Source organism: Dreissena polymorpha, chromosome 11 (genome assembly GCF_020536995.1).
Source record: "Dreissena polymorpha isolate Duluth1 chromosome 11, UMN_Dpol_1.0, whole genome shotgun sequence".
In the NCBI taxonomy this organism is placed as follows: Eukaryota; Metazoa; Mollusca; class Bivalvia; order Myida; family Dreissenidae; genus Dreissena; species Dreissena polymorpha.
Genome location: NC_068365.1, coordinates 48,475,600 through 48,498,618, shown reverse-complemented (window position 1 = coordinate 48,498,618; position 23,019 = coordinate 48,475,600). Strand labels below are relative to the sequence as shown.

At 35.0% G+C, this 23,019-nt stretch overlaps 3 protein-coding genes across 5 annotated transcripts in view; all 3 read right to left on the bottom strand.

The window, feature by feature from the left end:
* LOC127851854 (uncharacterized) overlaps positions 1 to 5,040 on the bottom strand; it is a 70,680-nt gene extending 65,640 nt beyond the window's left edge. Inside the window, exon 1 of one of the 2 annotated variants that reach the window (XM_052385807.1) lies at positions 4,737 to 5,040. The gene's annotated coding sequence lies outside the window, so the exon portion shown is untranslated. The remainder of the gene's footprint in view (positions 1 to 4,736) is intronic. The other variant, XM_052385809.1, reaches the window with a different exon arrangement.
* The window catches only part of LOC127851848 (uncharacterized), a 425,589-nt gene that overhangs the window by 133,887 nt on the left and 268,683 nt on the right, over positions 1 to 23,019 (bottom strand). The gene's annotated exons all lie outside the window — the stretch shown is intronic.
* Positions 15,395 to 23,019, bottom strand: part of LOC127851859 (feline leukemia virus subgroup C receptor-related protein 2-like) — a 29,119-nt gene continuing 21,494 nt past the window's right edge. Inside the window, exons 7-11 of the mRNA XM_052385816.1 lie at positions 21,790 to 21,900; positions 20,521 to 20,626; positions 20,100 to 20,211; positions 18,204 to 18,247; positions 15,395 to 15,674 (exon numbers count right to left, since the gene is read on the bottom strand). Of these exons, the coding sequence (XP_052241776.1) occupies positions 15,606 to 15,674; positions 18,204 to 18,247; positions 20,100 to 20,211; positions 20,521 to 20,626; positions 21,790 to 21,900 (442 nt within the window). The 3' untranslated portion in view covers positions 15,395 to 15,605. The remainder of the gene's footprint in view (positions 15,675 to 18,203; positions 18,248 to 20,099; positions 20,212 to 20,520; positions 20,627 to 21,789; positions 21,901 to 23,019) is intronic.

Sequence of the window (23,019 nt, the reverse complement as noted above, 5' to 3'; positions counted from 1 at the left end):
AACTTCTATTCACTTTTTTAGCCGGATTTTTTTCGAAAAAATCTCGGCTTATAGATTGATGTTGTCGGGCGGGCGGGCGGGGTGGCGGGGTGGCGGGGTGGCGGGGTGGCGGGGTGGCGGGGTGGCGGCGTGCTCGAAAATGTTAAAGTTCTTATTTCATGGTATAACTTTGGTATGCTTGGACCTAGAGTCTTCAAACTTGACATGAAGGTTGGCCAGGATTAACAGATGACCACTGGTCATTTCTAGGTCATTCATTTGAAGGTCAAGGTCACTGTGACCTTCAATATAAAAAATGTTAAAGTTCTTATTTCATGGTATAACTTTGGTATGCTTGGACCTAGAGTCTTCAAACTTGACATGAAGGTTGGCCAGGATTAACAGATGACCACTGGTCATTTCAAGGTCATTCATTTGAAGGTCAAGGTCACTGTGACCTTCAATATAAAAAATGTTAAAGTTCTTATAACTTTGGTATGCTTGGACCTAGAGTCTTGAAACTTGACATGAAGGTTGGCCATAACTAGTTAGTAACCACTGGTCATTTCAAGGTCATTCATTTGAAGGTCAAGGTCACTGTGACCTTGAATGTAAAAATGTTAAAGTTCTTATTTCATGGTATAACTTTGGTATGCTTGGACCTAGAGTCTTCAAACTTGACATGAAGGTTGGCCAGGATTAACAGATGACCACTGGTCATTTCAAGGTCATTCATTTGAAGGTGAAGGTCACTGTGACCTTCAATATAAAAATGTTAAAGTTGTTATAACTTTGGTATGCTTGGACCTAGAGTCTTGAAACTTGACATGAAGGTTGGCCAGATCTAGTAAGTAACCACTGGACATTTCAAGGTCATTCATTTGAAGGTCAAGGTCACTGTGACCTTGAATGTAAAAATGTTAAAGTTGTTATAACTTTGGTATGCTTGGACCTAGAGTCTTGAAACTTGACATGAAGGTTGGCCAGAACTAGTAAGTAACCACTGGACATTTCAAGGTCATTCATTTGAAGGTCAAGGTCACTGTGACCTTGAATGTAAAAATGTTAAAGTTCTTATTTCATGTTATAACTTTGGTATGCTTGTACCTAGAGTCTTCAAACTTGAAATAAAGATTGGCCAGTACTAGAAGATGACCACCGGTCATTTCAATGTCATTCATTTGAAGGTCAAGGTCACTGTGACCTTAAATGTTAAAATGTAAAAATTGTTATAACTTTGGTATGCTTGGACATAGAGTCTTCAAACTTGACATGAAGGTTTGCAAGCACACTTAGATGACCACTGGTCATTTCAAGGTCATTCATTCTAAGGTCAAGGTCACTGTGACCTTGAATGTAAAAATGTTAAAGTTCTTATAACTTTGGTAGGTAAAAATGTTAAAGTTCTTATTCCATGTTATAACTTTGGTATGCTTGTACCTAGAGTCTTCAAACTTGACATAAAGGTTGGCCAGTACTAGAAGATCACCACTGCTCATTTCAATGTCATTCATTTGAAGGTCAAGGTCACTGTGACCTTCAATGTTAAAATGTTAAAATTGTTATGTATATGCATGCATTCAAAACATAACACAAGGTTTGCTCATGCCTTGAAAAGTACTTACATTTCATTTTGACCTTTGAACAATATTTCAGTAATTTAAGTATTGCATTGACAAAAACACGAAAGGTACTTTCCTGTCATTTAAATCAAAAATCCGGCTTCAATGCGGTCATCTCCGACCGCGGAACTCTTGTATACATATTTTTTTATAGGAATGATGAATGTTTGTATATATTTTTTAATTTGAATTTCAGATTATTTATCCATGTTTCCTGTTAAGTAATTAAAATAATTAAAATAAGGGTCTGTTGGCAAGAAACACTGCCGTAAGAAGACATAAAATATATTGCTGTAATGCCATCTGATACCAAACACATTAAAAGTCAAATACTTTATTTTATCATACCACCGAATTGATATCTGCCTGATATAACGTTGCCTGATATATTGTATTATCTCAAGGTCAACAGGAAGTTTTATATCAGTCAATGTTTTGAGTTTCGTGGGATTTGCAATAAAGGCAACAATTTTTATCAACATGAATCAGGTTCAACAAAACAAACAATTTGATACCAAGAACGTACATATTTTATTCTAGTTTAAAGTCATAAATCACAAAAACGTTTATTTTTTAAAAATCACCACAGCCCGCACTACAGAAGTTAAACGACGTCATCAATGGGACAATACATCTTACATATCGATATAGTCATTGCACTCGCAAGTGTTGCACAGAAAGTCCTGACAAACGATAACTGTATGCTATTCCTCAACTATTTAAACAAACGATTTAACACGCTTATGTCAATATTGACACCATCATCAAAATATCAATGTCAATACACATCTCCAAAATGGTGTCTCCAAACTATTCGATGAATTGTGTTCTTCAATTAAATTTGTCGAAGTCCATTCCTGATCTCCAATTCAAGACGTTTATAATTAAAGCGGGTGTACTCTTCCCATTCGTAATGCAAACAGGTTTTTTTTCTCTATACGATGATTAAAATAAGGGATTATTCGTGTCGTCTTTTCGAAAGCCGTTGCAACATGTATGTCAACGTGTAAAAGCCGGATCAGCAAAATCAGCGGTGATCCGTACATTTTAAATATAACAATTGGATTGTTTTGCAGGTTTTTAGGAAAATGTGGTATGATAAACAGAAAAACAGGTTACTGTCCCATGGTTTTGTATCAAGCTCTGCACGAATAAAATAACGGCTCGGCTGTTATTGTCTATATCCTGCTCACATATTTTTTTCTGAAGTGTGTTACATCTAATTGTTTTGTACGACATGTGCTGGGTGAAAATAATGACTTTTATTGAAAGGTTGATGATGTATTTGAATTAGGGGTATCAGTTTGAAGATCTGTGTAAGCTGCAAAGTAGTTTGTTGAATGTCAATTGTGTTACTGATGCAATTCTATGACTTTAGTGTAATAGACTCTGTGCCATCAACAAAATGAACAATTAATCCGACACATTTTATGACAAAAAAATGAATACATACTTATTATAAATTAATGCATTTTTATCAGCCATTGTTCGAGATGTTTTTATTTTACTTGATTTGCACTTGAAAACTTTCAAAACTGGCTCCACTTTGTCTATGAAAAAAACGACAACAATGTACTGAACCCTGTGCATTTACTTAAAGAATTCAAATACTTTCTCTATTGTTAGAAATATCTAAAAAAAAGACGCATTGACAAAGCTTGCTTTATGTCTAAACGAAACTCTTTTGAAATGAAGATTAACCAAGTTTATGATGTTGGGATGTTATTTTATTTAGATAGCAGGATTTGTTTGTAAAGAATGTCGTGAATGAAATGAGTTCACAATCTGTCTTAGTTTTTAAAAATGTGCTCCTCGTGTTATTCCTTTAGGTTAATGGAGAATTATGATGAAAACGGTGCTTCCATGTTTTAATCATTGATGTTTTTGTTCTGAAACGTACCATTGTTATTATCTCTATTTTAACAACTGTTTGCCTACCACATTTTGATACGTGATTATAATTGTTATCATAGAACGAAATATCACAAAATACAAAATTCAATAAGTTTATTCGATGACCAGTTTTCGCAGACCGACACTCGAAAATTTGTTGGCTCAAAGAAATGTTGCTCGAGTGTGAGCCATGATATTGCACATTGTATGTCATCAAACCTGTTTAATAAATAATTCATAGTACACACATTTACGTATCAGTAAAGAAATCTAGGTATTACTGCTATTTAAATCCGAAGCATGAAATCTGAGTAGGGTGTACATTAAAATCGTTTAAAACACGAACTGAAGAAGCCTGCACCTATGAACCTCTATGACACCAGAGTTTACCACGCTCGCATGCGTGATAACTCGCAATGTTTTTCAATCCTTAACACGTCATTGTGTACCCAAATTAAAATTATTTCGAAATATTAGTAAAATAGATTATTTTAAACTCGCTTATTATTGTTAAAATATAAATCCATCAAATAACCCACTGCTGTTAAACTAAACAGTTGCATGATGTTAAATATCATATCAAATATGTGTCATAGGTAGCACCCATAACAGAAGTCTTGTTGAGATGTTATTGACGTTAATATATTATAATTACATACATAACACGTTTTTGTAATTTTTTGCTGATGACATAAATGATAGTTAGAAACAAAATGACCGAGCATTATTTTTATGGCGACTCATAAATAATATTTGCCTATTAGTAATGTTTAGTGTTCGTTCAATTTTGCTTAATTCGCGATGTTAATTATTGAGCTCGCAATTAGGTTCAATACATTCCATCATATTTGCTAATTAACTATGAAATAACTAAAACTTAAGTGAAGAAATAACGTTTTTTCCTTACAAACGCGAACTGTTGTCAATTTAAATCGCAATCCTTGTTTGCATACACACCATGTATGACTTTCGCTTTCGAATTTAATAAACTCATTCAACTACTTATTAACGTAATATTAAAATAATTTGCCATTACTGTAAATCCAAATAAAATTCAGCTACTTGAACAATGTTTTAAGATTTCTCAACCATTTATCAGATTGGTTGTGGTAGGAAACGCATTGCGACTCATGTTCGTGACCCAGTTTGCTGTTTGGTTATTTAATGTATTCTCAACGCGTATGTGACAAAAGCTGAGACGAAAGTTTTAGCCTTGCATTTATAAATACTGAAAAGCCTTACCTTAAACAATAGGCGATGTAAAATGAAGTATCACACACACATCGCCTCTTTTATAACTATGTTTAACCACAATAAATATTCACTGTGATCGACTGAATTACAAGCGTGATAATGGTTACAATATACTAAATGATTCAGACGAGTAATGATATACTCTCTCAACAAACCATTTTAAGCCACCGTAAGACATATTTTCAGTAAATTACACCCGTTATGTTTTTCTTTTCTCGACATGTTTGCATGCACAACATTGACGTTTACTACGAAATCACTGTTATGCTTCAAAATCGGAGACTAACGAGAGTAATTTGCGCGAAGGCGGGTTACAATCAACTAAATATTAGCCGGAGAAAAAAGTTTATACGTGTCAAGTTCTTTCGTACACATCAAGACATGTCTTTTAATTTCTTAAATATATACAGTTTAGACTTCTCATTAAGAAAATGAATACTTATGGTGTCCCAAAGTATAAGATATTGACTTTTAGGTCGAAAGTTTAATATCAAATTGCATACGGATTGGAATAAGTATACTGTTACCTAAATAATAACCAGACATCGATAACAAATTGACAGCCTTTTTATTGGTCTCTCTCTGATAATGTCTGGTTAGGTTGAGTTTATAGTGTTAAAGACAGAGCTTTTTCCATCTTATATTTTCTGTTCGGATGGCTCTTGGTTCGTTTGTCTTTCAAGGACAGCAAATTGTATGAAGTTGACAAGACCTTGTTTCACATTTAGATGCAGGATTGTCCGCAGCCGTCCATATCTATATATAAGATAACGGTCGTTATGGAGGTAGACCGGATGGTAGAATAACCCCTCAGAAAGGATACAAACAACACCATTTAAGTTGCATTTCACCTTTTTTAACTAATCAGAAATACCCCATTCTGGACATTATTCTGTATTGATAAAGTATAATAATCAGTTATAACTTATACTTCATAAGTACTAATTTATTGTATGTTTTGTTATCACGAACTGCATGTTTATTATCAACTTATATTCCATGAGTATATGTTATTCCTTTTCATTTTTAACATGTTACTTCATATTACAGTGTAAATTAATAGTATATTTCATCAGTATATTGTACTTCTATCCATCATCAATATTTTTTCAGTATTATACATTCATTGCGTTAGGAAACTAGAAGTAAACGAGTATGTATGAATAAATTTAAAAAATGATCGCAAACCATTTGAGAGTTCCTTGGACGCACGTTTTTGCATGATTGCGTACAACGCAAAACAATATTTGTGTCAAGTACCCGAAATTTGCAGTAAAAATCGATTATCCACCTTTAGAATTTCAGTGCAACAGTCAGTAGTATGTCACAGTCAGTATAAGCCTCAAGAACAAAAGTCGACATGTTAAATCCGCGTACGGCATTACTGGGACGCAAATGACATTTTGATTAGTTGTCGAGCATTTCCATGGACACCAATTAGCTAAACAGTGGGTGTCCTCAAGCAAAATTTGGCGTTTATTTGGGCGACGAATCTATGATTGAGAGATTTAAAAATAAGAGAGGTAATATCGTCGAAAGCCTTTTAAAACCATTATTTTGTTTTAAAATAAATATTACATCAATTTAATTAGATGTGTCAATAACAATTCTTGACATGGAAACATAACGTTAATTATATAAGATTTTTATCTTTATTGTAAAGTAAAATTTCGTTGGAAACGTGACAATATTGTTAACCAATCATTCTATTAAAAAATTGTACCGTTAAGGCAATTATGTGATAACAATCAATCTGGTCTTAGTAAAACAATAATTAACTAAAAGACTTAAATAAATCATTAAAAAAGAATTGAAATAACAGGAATGTTCTTAAAATTATGTATCCTAAATTAGTATAGTTTACATGTCATGTCATCATCAACACAAAGCAAATGCTTGGTGTTTTTTCTTTGTACTTCTTAAACACTATTTGTAGAAAGACAGAGTATGGTAAACTATCATAGTGTATTATATCAATGTGTTAAACATTTCGTATGTTTTAAGGAACACTAATAAATTCTTTGTCACTTAATTTACAGCACTTTTATGAACTAAAAGTAACGAATAAGAATACTTTTTATTAAATTTATTCTTACCCTCATCATTATCATCATCCTACTCCTCTTCCTCCTCCTCCTCCTCTGGCTCCTCCTCCTCCTACTCCTCATCATTATCATCGTCATCGTCATAGAAGTAGTGGTAAAAGTAGAAGTAGTAGTAGTAGTAGTAGTAGGATTAGTAGTAGTAGTAGTAGTAGTAGTAGCGGTAGTAGTAGTAGTAATAGCAGCAGCAAAGTAGTAGTAGTAGTAGTAGTAGTAGGAGGAGTAGTAATAGTAGTAGTAGTAGTAGAAGTAGTAGTAGTAATAGTAGTAGCAGTAGTAGTAGTAGTAGTAGTAGTAGTCGTAGTAGTAGTTGTAGTAGTAGTAGTAGTAGTAGTAGTAGTAGTAGTAGTAGTAGCGGTAGTAGTAGTAGTTGTTGTTGTAGTAGTAGTAGTAGTAGTAGTAGTAGTAGTAGTAGTAGTAGTAGTAGTAGTAGTAGTAGCGGTAGCAGTAACAGTACCGGTAGCGGTAGCAGTAGCAGTAGAAGTAGTAGTTGTAGTAGTAGTAGTAGTAGTAGTAGTAGAAGTAGTAGTAGTAGCAGTAGTAGTAGTAGTAGTAGTAGTAGTAGTAGTAGTAGTAGTAGTAGTATTAGTAGTAGTAGTAGTAGTAGTAGTAGTAGAAGTAGAAGTATTAGTAGAAGTATTAGTAGTAGTAGTAGTAGTAGTAGTAGAAGTAGAAGTATTAGTAGAAGTATAAGTAGAAGTAGTAGTAGTAGTAGTAGTAGTAGTAGTAGTAGTAGTAGTAGTAGTAGTAGTAGTAGTAGTAGTAGTAGTAGTAGTAGTAGTAGTAGTAGTAGTAGTAGTAGCAGTAGCAGCAGCATTGGTAGTGGCTGTTGCAGTAGCAGTAGCAGTAGAAGTAGTAGTAGCAGTAGAAGTAGTAGTAGTAGTAGTAGGAGGAGGAGGAGTAGTAGTAGTAGGAGTAGTAGTAGTAGAAGTAGCAGTAGTAGTAGTAGTAGCAGCAGCAGCAGCAGTAGCAGTAGCAGTGGCAGTAGCAATAGCAGAAGCAGTAGAATTAGTAGTAGAAGTAGTAGTAGAAGAAGTAGTAGTAGTAGAAGTAGTAATAGTAGTAGAAGTAGTAGTAGTAGTAGTAGAAGTAGTAGTAGTAGTAGTAGTAGTAGTAGTAGTTATAGTAGTAGCAGTAGCTGCAGCAGCAGCAGCAGTAGCAGTAGCAGTGGCAGTAACAGTAGAAGTAGCAGTAGAAGTAGCAGTGGAAGTAGTAGTAGTAGTAGTAATAGAAGTAGTCGTAGTAGTAGAAGTAGTAGTAGAAGTAGACGTAGACGTAGCAGTAGCAGGAACAGCAGAAGCAGCAACAAGGGCAGTATCAGAGACAGTAGAAGTAGTAGTAGTCATCATCTCAGCTCACCTTCGCCTATGGTCCCTTCTGGGACATAGACCGCCGACTAGCTTCTTCCAGGCGTCTCGTTTCTGGGTGAGTCCCGCAATCTATCCCAACGTATAGTCCATTTGCTTGGCATCTGCATCTAGGTTTAGGCTCCAGGTATTTCTATGCCTCCCTCTTTGTCTCTTCCCTTGGGGGTTCAAGGTGAGATTTTGCCTTGTTATATTCGATGCAGGCTTGCGACGGGTGTTGCCTATCAATCGCCAACGTCTCTGAAGGATGTCTTCTACAACAGGCTGCTACTTTGTTCTTCTCAATAATGTTTCGTTAGAGATCGTGTTTTGCCAGAAAAACTTTATAATCTTCCTGAGGTAGGTGTTCTTAAAGACCTGGTTCTTCTTTAGATAGGTGACGGCGGTTCTCCAGGTCTCTGCTCCATGAAGAAGTACTGGCTTCGCAATGTAATTGAAAAACCTGCTCTTGGTATTGATGACTATTGCGCTGGATCCCCAGATGTTCTGCTGCTAATGAAAAGCTGATCTTGAGGGTCCTTACGTCTGCATATGTTCTTATATGGTTAAAAAGTATGCTGACATGATAGGTGTAGTTTTCCATCTCATCAAGCGCCTCGTCTTGGATTGCGATAGGTTTGACATTGGAAGCATTTGTCTTGCCGTTCCCCCTGTTGACGGGCACAGAATATCACTATTGCCCAGAACAATGCTGGTATTTTCCTTCATTGTAGGTGTGTGCAAGAGAGAATGGCCATATCGTCGTCATAGTCGACGTTATTTAATTGTTTCCCAAGTGTCCAAGATGACGTAACACAGGTAGCACAATAACACAATTGAATGTAGCTCGAAGTTCCTTGGTAATGTGACAAATATGCTGTGGAAAGACTTTATGAAGGACTTATGTTTGCTTCAGAATGTTTTTCTTACTTATAGTTCGCATTTATGAATACAAATGAAGTATTACTCAACATTTTAAGGGAGCAATCCGATTTTACTGCTTTCCCCGCAAACAAACTTAATACCTACTGAAAAATATTCAAATCCTGTCTATATTCGACAAAACAGCCAACCAAAAATTCAATGAGTCTCAAAATCATCGTCAAATTGCCTACTTTTATTGCATATATTACGCGTCAAAAATGCTTGTGTTTCAAGAAGCCCGACATCGAGTCCTTTTTGCCACAAAATAACTTTTTTCTTTTTTGTAATACCTTATGCACTTGGTAAATAGGGACCCTAATCAAATAATGATATTCACAACTATTATGAAAAACTCTCAGAACTTAAAAGTTAGCATTTATATTGTTTAAATATAGTGTTATTTGTAATGCAAATAAATAGCTGTTTGGATACTTTTGCATATACATATTATATTTATATGCCTTTTTGCAGTGCAATAATATATGCGGAGGTTAATAATTTCATATACAATGTGTTTTGTCCGAAAAAATATATCATAAAACACCATACAGTAACATCTATTAAGATTGTTCTCTTGCTCTGGATTCATAATTTGAGTCAATAAATTCCATAACTCAGAGCAATATTTGCTTACTCGAATATTTCGACTATATCACATAGTTTCATCATTGATGTAGTTGAACAAGTCACGTGACGTAGGATGGTCACGTGACACGAGGAGAAAATTGTACACTGGCGGAAGTTCCAGCCCCTCGTCCCGGTTTAGCGACGGTCTTCGTTGTTTGATGTTTATTGCCTCTTTGACCCGACGTTTGATGTGCGAGTCCTCGGATTCTAGTATTTTGGTGTTGTTTGGATCAATCTTGTGTCCTGTGTGGGAGCAATGTTCATATATGGCCGAGTTGGAACTGGCTGCATGTTCTTTCAGTCTTATGTCAAATGATCTTCCTGTTTCACCTATGTAATCGTTTTTGCATTGTTCACAGTATGTAATAAACCACCCAACACTTTTTTAATTTGTCTGTATTATCTTTAACGTGAGTTAATTGTTGTCTGATTGAGTTATATTGTCGATGGTACATGTTGACACCATATTTCTTGAATGTTCGGTGCGGAGCTTCTGATGTGACCCGGATGTATGGCATACCAATATTGATCTTTTGGTTTTTGTTGGTGGATTTATCAGATGGTGTTTTGGTTGGTGTTCCGCACATCAAACGTCGGGTCAAAGAGGTTTTAGATACTTATACAAAAATGTGATCCAAACAGTCTTAACCAAAACGTTAAAGCGTTAAAGATTTATAATAAACATATTATCCATATATTTAAATGGTTAAATATTGCAAATAAGTAGCAAACTGTGTAAGTGTAAGATACGTGTGCTTATAATGCTTATAAATAATTACAGATGCAATGTACACGGAGAGGCAAATAATTATGTATGTCGTTATTGCGGTAAAGACTTTAGATGCCCACTTGGCAAGGGAAGAACGCTCTCGAGAGAACGAGTGCGTCATCTGTAATCATAAGACAAGCACTCGGGCTCATATGCAAGAATATTTAAAAACGCACATGGAAGGAAAAACTCATGTCAGCAGCGTGTGCAAATCCGCATTCAAACATTGTAGCTCACTGTGTAGGCACTACGCGAAGAAACATAAATAACGTGTGTTTCTTTTTAAAGTAATGACTTTCACCTGTCTTTGATTAATGTAAGATTAAGCAGTGATTTTATAGCTGTGATAAAAGCTTTATCATCAAATCTCAGTCATAATTAGTATTTGATTATTATCTGTTCATACCACCATGTTCATTAACTTGTTGCCTTACTTTATTTGTATTGTATTTTCTTTTGTTAACGTTACTCTTTTATTATAGAAATTGTGATTTAGATTGTGATTTACATGTAATGTAATGTTGCCATTTAATATTGTTTTATAAATTAAAATTAATAATTAAACGTATACTGTGTAGTGCTCATTTCTAACAAATAATGAATGAAAAAAAAATCGGTTTAACATTTATGCAAAATCCGTGTAATTGATAAGCACAAAGAGGGGACAAATCTTCGTTAAATTCATGTGGCAAATCTCGCGAAAATAGCAAAGGCATTGTGCATATGGGCTATATTAAACTTTACTATCGTCCCAAATTTCTCCACTATCTCTGCCACACGCAATGCTCGATGCCGATATATAAAATAAAGTAATACCTTTTGCTATTAGCAGTTGAAATATTTGACAGTTTTGAACAGTTTAATAGTTATTAAAACAACGTTTGACTCACTGATGGTCAAACTTTCAATTAATTATTGTCAAGCAATTTCGATCGGATTTACAAATGCGACTAGAAACACCTATCATTAACAATGATTTGACTGACGTAATTATTCAGCACTTACATAAAATTAAATTTTGGTATACATTAAAAACACACATTATGCACATAATAATTATATATTTAAATTTATGTTTTATCTCAAGTCAGGCTACTTGATTGCAATCCCTGTAAAACAAGGAATTCTACAAAAATGGGGTATTAAATTTCTTTCATTTCGAGTCCAAGTCTATAAGTCGATAACAATATGCTCTCTTTTCTTCTCGCACTATCCCACCGTACTCCTAATGTTCCTCTGGCAATAGCATTTCGACCGGCGTCCATTTTGGCTTCTTTTTACTTCGGCTTCACACGGGGTCTTCCCGGATTGTCAAACTCGTGGTCTCTTATATTGAAATAAATAAAAATAAATACATGAATACAGTTTAAATAACTTATGTTTTAATCATACTTAAAATATACCAAATGCACATGTAACATGTATTTCCATATTGCAGTTTTTGCACTACTAAATAAGCTAGGACAAACATAATTACCGAATAGCGGAAGAGCTGTTTATGTGATGTTCATCTTCACCTTTCCCATCGACGTTATATTGACCAACGAGTTTATAGACATTTTTTTTTAAGTTGTATTGAAGAAGTGCCGGAAAGTTTTAACAATAGTTTGTTTTGTATGTAAATGCATCGGAGGTCTATTTACGACATTACATGCCATAAACACGATCTATAAACGTATTTTTCGCGAGTGACGATATACAAATAAAATGCTTACAGTTATAATAGTTTTATTGCCTAATGAATTACCCGTACCGAAATTTTTTTTTCTTATTTTAATGACATTTCAGATAAAATGTGAGACACACATCTTAATTCATTGAAGTATATTGTTTGACAACATAGAAGTTCCAAATGCTACACTTATAACAACTGGTCGTTCGTGCCGAATATTGACTTGTGCTAGCCTAAAATTCGTTGCTTGTCTTGTTAGCCAAATTGTTTGCGTACACTAAAAATCTTAATATATGGTGTTTTATCGGATTTTTTTTCAGACAAAACACATTGTATATAAAATTATTAACGTCCGCATATATTGGTGCACTTCAAATAGGCATATAAAACGCATATTTTGGAAGATTTAAAATGTGCCTGCCGTGCTTGCATGCATCGCCACGTAAAACCTATGAATTTGCCTCGAATTATTGACTAAACTACTCGTCTGGTATCAAATATTTATATAACAGGGAAATGTACTCAATTTTACCCATAGCGTGGGCTTTATTTCGTCAAACTTGAGTAACTAATAAAATACTTACATGGCTTTGAATTTTCTTAGCGAAGGCGATATTTACAATTTTCGTCTTGGCGTGTTAGCCAAAATGACGCCACGAATCCCGTGGTATGGCCACACTGCTATCGAACTGTCAGAACGGATGAAGTTGGACAAAAGAATAAAAAACCGCATGGTTATGAATTTATTTGAATAAAAATACAGTTGACGTATATAGTAATAAAAGGCAACTAATTAATACTTGTTCAAAGGACGTAAATGAGAATACATTGATACAAATACATGAAAGCAATATAGATGATTCAACTCAAACAATCATCACCAAATGTATATATGTGTATTTAGGCCTTACAAGAATACACTCGAATTTAATTTGTATGATGTAGCAGCTAATTTAGAATCCCATAAGCGGCAGTTTTTCTGGGTAAAACAAATCGATGGTTCACAAGGTTGTCTGTGATACATTGGTACAACCAATCGTGCAACAATTACATATTGAGAGTATCATGATCACAACTGCGGACAGTGTTATATAATTAAAACGTGCTTATTGACCAAATTGATGCCCTGAGTTTCACTAACAATTCACTCATTCAATTAATATATATGTGACGTAATTTATTCGATAGTCGACAAGCGGGAACAACAGCAATCCGTTGGCTCTAGGGAATTTTTGTATAACGCAGATAATGCCATGACTATTAGTGGAAATACCATACACAAGTTGAATTTGTACAGAACTGCATATATAACTGCTCTGAAACACTGCAAGTCCACTTCAATACATTGTAACTGTTACCAGTTGGCACATTTCAAACGATTATGTATGTTGCAACAATTTCAAGTAGCGTTTTAATATAATACAGTCTTCGGGCAGCGCCGGAAAAACGACGTATTCTTGAGAAGTACGTCGTGCTCCCGACTATATTCTAAGCCAATCTCGTGTTCGCTGGGAAATGGTCAGATATCGTTGCCGGAAATTCACATGGAATATATTGTCACAAAATAATAAAAAACGAGCATTTTGTATCGTGCTAAATATTTGTTACCAGACCATATCTAGCGTTGAAATGTTGGATATTGCTGTAAGAATTACTGATTTTTTTTGTCAACTTTATTGTTCGAGAAAGTATTTGAGCATATTATTGCAAACTCAAATAACTTAAAGGTATATACATAAAAGAGGAATAATTGTTGGAGATGTTTTAAAAATACTCCACTCACAGGAATCCTGATTTTAAATGTAAGTCAGCCTTCTACGGAAATATGTTTAAAAATCAAGTAATTCGTGCACTAATACGACACTCTGTGAAATGCTGTTTTACGTTTGTTAAACGCAATATACGCGCAAATATATAACATGCAAAACACATTCTCGTAAAAAAATATTTAAGAATGTTTTCGGTAAATAAAATTATTACATATATTTCCATGATTTAAGTACCAACTGTCCAAAAATAAACATTATGGCTATTTTTGAGATGAACTATGTATAATAAAGAGATATAAATTGGGTACGTGAAGACAATCATTAGCTGTGTATGTCATGCATGAGACAAAATAATGTAAAAGATTTCTGATTACATGTTCTTATGTTTGAATGTATGTATTGTTTACTATGACACAACAACAAGAAAGAATTATTGCATAATCTAAATAGACAACTTCTTGCGGAATTACAATATAGCAATACACAAATAGTTTCTAATTTTTTTACTTAGTCATCTCAAGACAAATGTAAGGCTGATTTATAAAATATAAATCTTCATAAGATTTAAGTTTGATTGTGTAGAATTTCTACAACGCTTATACCCAAGATATATTGTGTACGTGGTTGAGCTGTGCCTCCCATGTCTATGCTACATTAAATTTCACAAAACATTCATTCATGTAATCTTTTTGATTGGAATGTGACACCTACAATGAGTGGACTAGCTTTAATTTCCGAAAGATGAGGCATTGCAAAAGACAGTACAACAGACAAGTTTACCCAATATAAAAATTAAAAGAAATATTGCGTGTCATAGTAAAAGCAATTAGTTTGATTAGTGAGGTTTGTGAGTCATAGTATTAAATACTTTAAATACACATGACACGTACTTTCCATGTTTTCGTATCAATTTATTTCATTAATTGTTTAAGTTATCTGCAGTAATCTGCTAACAACATTTAAGGATAAAAATAAAGAGATGAGCTGAACGTTAAGCCTTATTTATACACTACGTATCAGCAGGCACTGGACGTAAACAAATCAGTAATAACAAAATGACAAACTAGAACTGTGTCCATATAACATGTATTCCTCTCTACATTCCGTTGTTGTCTGAAAACTCAACAAACATTGGAAAAAACAACTAAACCAAATATAAAGGTTTGCAAATTCGCAAGGAGGTGAATGTGTTTGTTAAGTCTTAGCCCTCTAGCGCACGTTGTGAATTACGCGCAACATAATTTAAACATTGTATTTTTATGTATAAGAGTTCCGTGAGTTCGTTGTGTCGAACAAGTCCGAACCAAAATATGGAGTTGCGAAGTTTCGCATTCTGGTTTATATGATTGTTGAATTTCCGCCAACTAGCAGCAATACATTTGAGAAACAAGTAACTGAAGTAAAAAAGTATTTTTTTATCATATAAAAAGGGCCATAACTACAGTTTTACCGACAAAAAGCGAACGAAATATGGAAATGCGCCGAAAAGTTCATGCGTTGGGTAAAGCATTTGTTAAATGTCATCCCTCTTCCGCACTGGCGGAAGAAGATGAGGTAAGCATGCGCGCTAGATGATGTAGACGAAAAACGCATGCGCAATTGAAGATGAAGTAATCGATGTTGGGTCAGGATCAAACATCCTTGTCAGTTAAGTTGTCAGTGTCCTTGTCTTCGGTGTTGATTCATCGTGTAGTACATCGTCGAAGTAGCTGATTTCCTGAAGGAGCAAAAATACGGGAAATAGTAACAAACCCCATCGAGTTGTACGTGTAGACCGACGTGTCATACGAAACAATCAGTAATGACGAAAATAGAACATAACCATATTGTCATGTGCACTCATACTTTTTTGAAAGTGTCTATACATAATTAGACACAACTGTTCTGACTTACTTAAATGTTTGCACAAGCATTTGCTTTCATAAAGGTCTTCATAGCAGCTGGAGTTTCACTTCTTTATATTATTTTATGCCAGGCAACTAGCTAAACAACACAACAATATTGTATTATAATTGCGATTGCAAAAACATAATATCTTCCCTTTCTAATTTGTCAAAAGCGGTTCGACATAATTTAAAGTAAACGTGCTTTCATTTACCGGCGCTGATATATAACGTATTGTGGTGGTTTTTAACCTACTACCGTTCTTTACTTACGTTCATTTTCCTTTGGGTAAATTGTTCCTTTTAGTTAATATCTTCACACAACACTACAAGGCTCCATACCTAGGGTAACGAGTCACACAGACTCGGAGTCATAACGAAGTGTTCCGAGACAAAAGGTCTCCATACATAGCTTCGAGGACATAGGTCTCCATACATAGCTCCGAGACATAGGTCTCCATACATAATCTCGAGGACATAGGTCTCCATACATAGTCTTGAGAACATAGGTCTCCATACATAGCTCCGAGACATAAGTCTCCATACATAGTCTCGAGAAATAGGTCTCCATACAAAGACCTGAGACATAGAATCTCCATACATAGTCTCGAGGACATAGGTCTCCATACATAGTCTCGAGGACATAGGTCTCCATACATAGCTCCGAGACATAGGTCTCCATACATAGTCTCGAGGAATAGGTCTCCATACATAGACCTGAGACATAGAATCTCTCTACATAGTACCGAGGCATAGGGTTCCATACATAGTCCTGAGACATAGGTCTCCATACAAAAAACCCAGGTCATAAGCGTTAATAGTGAGGTTCGAGGTCATATGATTATATGATTTGATTACATTTGATTTACTGTTCCAAACCAATTATTGTATTAATAACCAATCATAAAGCAAGGTAGCTTGAGGCAAATTATATATAATTATATTGTTATTTGAATTTTTGTCTGAGCCATACTAAAAAGACCGACGCTCGGTCAAGACACGTTACAGTATTAGTAAGTCAACTAAATCCAAAAATACTAGAGCTTTTTAACGGATAAAACAGCAATCAACTACCAGCCTGATATTATCTGAGTAAGAACAAAATATTTCCATATGGCCCGCTATCTACACACACCGTATATCTTCATCCTTCCTTAATAAGATTTTAATTATATCATACTTAAGAATTAAAAAACAAAAATTAGTTTCATGGAATTAAAATAAATGAAGTAAATTTCTTACTGTATTTCTCTATGGATACACCGTGTTTTATCAACATAAAATTATTAAATTTTGAAGTAGCGAAATATCTAGGTTTTATTTTTCCATAACCATAGCAACCCAATTTGAATCCGACGAAACAAAATGACAAAACATGCACAATTCACATATGGCCTGCATACTCCAAGTTTCATTAACCTACGCTCAGTACATTGCTGAGTTCTCGCATGATCCGGATTTGAGTTTTGAATTATTTCTGAACTATAGCAGCCAGCATATTCTCCATATCCTCCATCAACATACCGAATTTTTAAAGCCTAGCTTCAGTATTTTGTAATTTTTCAGGTTTCAGGTAATTATCACTAACTTTTACAACCATTGCAACCACAATGTTCGAATGTCGAACGAGCTGAAATAACGTACATGTTCCACATTATAGCCCTCTATTCACATACTTAGTTTCTTCAATCTGGTGTTACGACTTTTTGGGTAATCGCAGCATATGGATTTTAGTTTCCAAGTATTTCCAAAACCATAGAAACCATATCTTTCGTTGGACGAAAAAATACCTAAAATGACGTACTGGCCCTCTGTCCAAATACTATCAGCTCCCAGTTTCGTCGATATAGCTCAAGTAAGATGTTAACGATCATTTTTGGTTATTGCATGATCCACATAAGAGTTTTCAAATATTTCAGAAAACATTTTAACAAAACATCATGCCCAAAGCAAAAACTATGAAAAACGTGCATATTCTCCAAATGAATGTAAAGTTTTCAGCAAACTACATGTACCTGAAGTCTTTTTTAAGCTATCGTAGGACAGACAGACGGACTGACATGGTATACGCTTATAGTCTCCCCCATTGAAATCGGTAAGGGACTAACAATCACAACTGGTAATTTAGCAAATATAGTTGTTGCACTATTATTGCGCGTATGAATACTATATTAAAAATACACATATAGATGAATATAAAGTTGACACAGCAAATGACTAAAACTATACTCGCCTCTGACTGTCTTGCACGCTTTACCCTGTAACCCAACTAATAAGTCATCTGCAGAAGATTTATTCAAAATAATAGGATATTAGTTCCCTTAATAATATACATCTTTAAATCTAAATTAACAAGTACTTACTCGTTTACCAGCTTCCTGACGTCTATAGTCAGCAGAAATGAACCCTGAAAAGTTAGAAAATAATCTTGGAATAATAACAACAATAACAACAACAAGATTAACTTATCGTTTGAATGACGGGAAATTAAATAATGAACTACGATTACACAATTATACCTAGTATAGGGTAAAGCTTTTAAAGTGATACATGGTCGAATATTATTGAGAACGGAAACCGCACACATGCCATTGGATAAACATGTAGATAGAACAAAAGCTGATCATGTAAACCAGATACCTGCTTAATCGTTAAGCAATGTTTAATATTTCCCATTGTAATGTTCATGTTTATGTTAATGTGTGTTACATTTTACAAGAATCCCGCAACTTTTATTTAAGTACAATTATCCCCGATACATATACGCCGATGTTGCAAAATATTTCATGAAGATTAGCGCAATATAATCTGAACAATACATATATTTATATACAGTTAACCAAACATCAAATGACGCACGTATAAACGGCAATTCAAGTGGTACAGAGAGGTTGACTTTATTAACCTAATAAAAGTTGTTTACGAATGTTTTGAACTTAAAGTTTCTCTTCATTTTGTATTTTGGCTGAACACGGATAAGCATTTCATTAGGTCGTTTGCAAATTATATGAACATTATGATCAAGACGCAACAAGACATATTTAATATAATGTTAAGCACCGAAATACTAATAATCCACAGATAAAAAAAATCAAAATTCATACTATACGAGGAGAGCTTTCAGTGCATAGCAATATGCTTTCTTTTTTTGTTCGTAATGAAATAAAATTTACAAACACAATTGAAGATATAAATAAAGTAGTACAAATAAGGTTTTTACGAAGGGTCTTATCCTGGAAAGAGTCATAGGGCAACAACTGACACACAGTGAATGACGGCAAATTCTGTATGTCTCTATGAACTGAACGTATTTCTGTTGTTGACCATAAGCATGTACATTTATGAAGGCCATTTCCTTCATGTGACGTTAATGCACTTGGTTAAGGGCTGAGAACGCTTACAAAGAAACTGAGCTCACGTCTTTAAGCAGTGCATACGGACCTGTGTGAACGTTCCATCTTCTACACCTCAACAGCAATAAATACGTAAAGTAGATGTACCCAAAAAGACACAGAAAAAGCTTTTGTGTTATTTAAGGGACTTTAATCGAAGTCGGACAAAAATAAAACAATATACACACGTAATATACCATGCAAAATTACTTTTGAAATAAGTTTTTCTTTAAAAATATTTACGCCCCTAATCGAATAGCTTCAGTTGTAAACGAACGCTCCTCATGTATATAAACCTCATTGCTGTATGTACGCTACTCGCCTATAACCCTGAATTCTTTAAAAATACTCCTGACCTATAATTAACAATTTTGAAAACCACCACTATCGTATCATATTCAGTATTTTTTAAATGCACCTTAAGCTATAATACTCATTTCCTTATGAATGTCATCAATCTATAATTGGCAGATTTTTACAAACGCACCTCGCCTTTAAATCTCAGTTCTTATTAACGTCGTTATCTGTTATCTTCATTTCTTTATAAACGGACATCACATAGAATCTTCAGTTCTTTATGAAGGCTCCTAACCTATAAACTGTATTTCTTTGTGCGAACCTAAAATCCTAAACCGCTTTGCATATAATTGATAGTTTTGTCATCAATACCTCTCACATATTTACCTCAGTTTTTTATGACCCGCCTCCCCGATAGCCATTCGCACAGTGTTTAAGATCAGAGAGGAAGACGTTTACCACAAAACTGAGCTAATAAAGGATACGTTTGCTCTTGTAATGCACTTCGCTTATCCGGTTTGTTTGTTTCTAGTATTGGGAACCCTGTAGTCTTTTGTAACTCAACCTCACCTGTAACTATGGTACCCACGAGGAGCATGACGGACACGGTGATGTTTGCTGACTGGACACTGACTCTTTCAACTAGCGCGCGCATACCAATAGTCAGAAGGATTCCGAAAGTCTACAAAACAACAACAACCAACATTAACAATATAGCTAAAATAAACATAATTTCATAACTCTAACAGTCTAAAATCCTCAGTGGATTAAACGAGTGAATGCTGCGAGGTTTGTTTGATTCATTGCTGTGGTTCACGTTGAGTTGGGTAATTGAGACAAAAATAACAATTTTAATAATGTAAACGCGTATATTTTATTTGATAGTTCATTATAACGCACTAATATTCTCTTATACGTGTGTTAATCAGTGAATGCAGTATACTGTAAACATAATTAAGTGCATTATTCACAACAAAACTTCATAACTGACTTGGGCGGATGCGTTCAGCAGACCGGAAGATGTCCCCTCTGGTTCCGGATATGTGATTTCCGCCGCGAATTCGAAACCCACGGGGAGATAACCGGTCATGAAAAACCTACAATATGCAACCGAAGATATCAATTAGTTAAATTTACGGCTATTTCTCATCAACACGCACGTACGCACACGTTTATAGAAATTAATTTGTTGACACTTGTCAATTCAAATAACAGTAGACACAAATACATGTATGCAGGCACTTAAAACTGTTATTCATAGATTGTATAACGCTTTACCATGTTCTTTAATAGAAAATATAAAGAGACAAAAGTTTTCACTTTTGTAGAACCTTTTTTACGTTTTGTCGCTAGCTTTTTAAGAATTGCCTTTTAAGCGGATACTTTTTCAATCATTATAATTGATAATAGCATCTTTTTTATTATGAATTTTTGCTACATGGCGACACTTTTTAAATAGCTTTCGAATGTAGGGCTATTATTATCTCCCTGTATTGCAGGTTTTACGTCGTGTCGGCCACCTCTGTAAAACGCAGGCCATGATGCGTCGATAGTTAAGTGCTGACTTGACCTTGAAACGGAGTGACCGCTTCACATCGGCTGCAACTTGTCTTAATGGGATAAACATTGAAGACAAAATGGCACGAACATTCTTAAAATTAAAAGGCGATAAAGATTGGGCACGAAGAAACTCAGGAGAAGATAAAGGTTCAAATGTTTACCTTTGTGACCTTGACCTTGAGCCGGATACTCTGAATCAACCATTCTCCATGCCGTCTCAAGAACATAACCCTTAAAGGCTCATGAAATATGGAGCGGGCACGACGGATAGACATATATGTACATACTCGCGAATGATACCTTTGTTGACTACTGTCGGAAAGCGACATAATTATGTGACATAAAGTGATATAAAAATTCATTTAAAATATGTATCAGAAATAGAAAACACTAATCCTAACATAATTCGAATAAACTGTTCGGATAAAAAGTTACCAAACTTTGATTTGGTTTTGTAAGCAGGTACGAACAGACGGACAGAAAAAAGAGCACTTCTACATCCCTCTCTCGCTTTTCGGAGGGATTGAATAATCACATCGGAGGAATAGAGGGCACATGATCAATATGCACATCGGAGTTGAAGAAATGTTAACTTCGCGAGGCTTGCCGAGCATACCAAGGTGACAACTTGACAAAAGAAGATAATCACGTGACATACCAAGGTGACCACGTGGCATACGAAGGTAACAACGTGAATTACCCGAGAACTCCCGCCGTAAGGAATACCACCCAGATGAGGTCAAGGCCCAAGGTAAATGTGAAGACCACCATTCCCGCCATGGACAGCAGGTAAATACCCACGGTCGTCCCCCTGGAAACACGCGATACCACTGTACACAGAATACACATAATTATGGAAAACATTATGCAAGTGGGGCATATATATATGTTTGTGTATTTCAAACCAGGAAGGCTAAAACTAACGTTACGACAGAGAAAATTTGGTAATGGCAGACTATAATGCTTTCAAACTCAAGGTGTCACATATTCGTTTTTTTCTGTTGTCACGCACAGGCATTAACATTTACCAGCCAAAGTCATCATTGTAGCAAAATAGTAAGATTCATAAAGCAAACATATGATGCCTATACACTTCAAAGTCGATTTATATTTGATTGTTTGATTTGTAATGTATACAGAAAGAGTATTATAAGTTACACCGTTAGTAACTGACGGTCTATGGGATATACACCCTCAGTAATTTAATACCATACTCGATACTAAATTACTGAGGGTGTATATCCCATACACCGTCAGTTACTAACGGTGTAACGATTTTATCTCAACCGACTACTCGATTGCTCGGTGGGTATGGAAATCACTCGGGTTGTATGAAAATACTCCATGGGCACGTGACCGCTCTAAGCCAATCGGATTAGGTCATTTTTGTAGGAGGTGGGATATACAACAATACTACTAGAGGTTAAGTGCAGGCCCATAGATCGGAGGATTGTGGGCTCGATTTCCGATCCGGACACTTAATCCGTGAAAAGGTCGGCCAGGAAAGTATTTATATTTCTATCTTCGTCGCAATATGGCTTACACATTTTTGAAAACGGCTACACACAAATACTAGTATTTAGTTATATTTTATTTTAAAATTGACAATATAGTAAGTAAACAAATAAACATAATCTAGTTTCACAAACGAATGAATTACTGTTTTCAAAAGTCGACATAGTGGAAAAGTACAGCTGTAAGCGATTCTTAAAACACCCCCAATGGATAACAATACAGTATAGACGCGAAAAACACCGTACTGTGAAACAAAACGGTCAACCTTTATTTATTAATTGTGTTACTTTATCCAATATAATTCATTCACAGATCACATGTGTTAAGCCTGGTCACGATATACGTAGTAAGGTTGATAACTTCACTACCTGAAATTGAAGCAAGGATCAAGAAACTTCTGTTCCCTGCCCTTTGT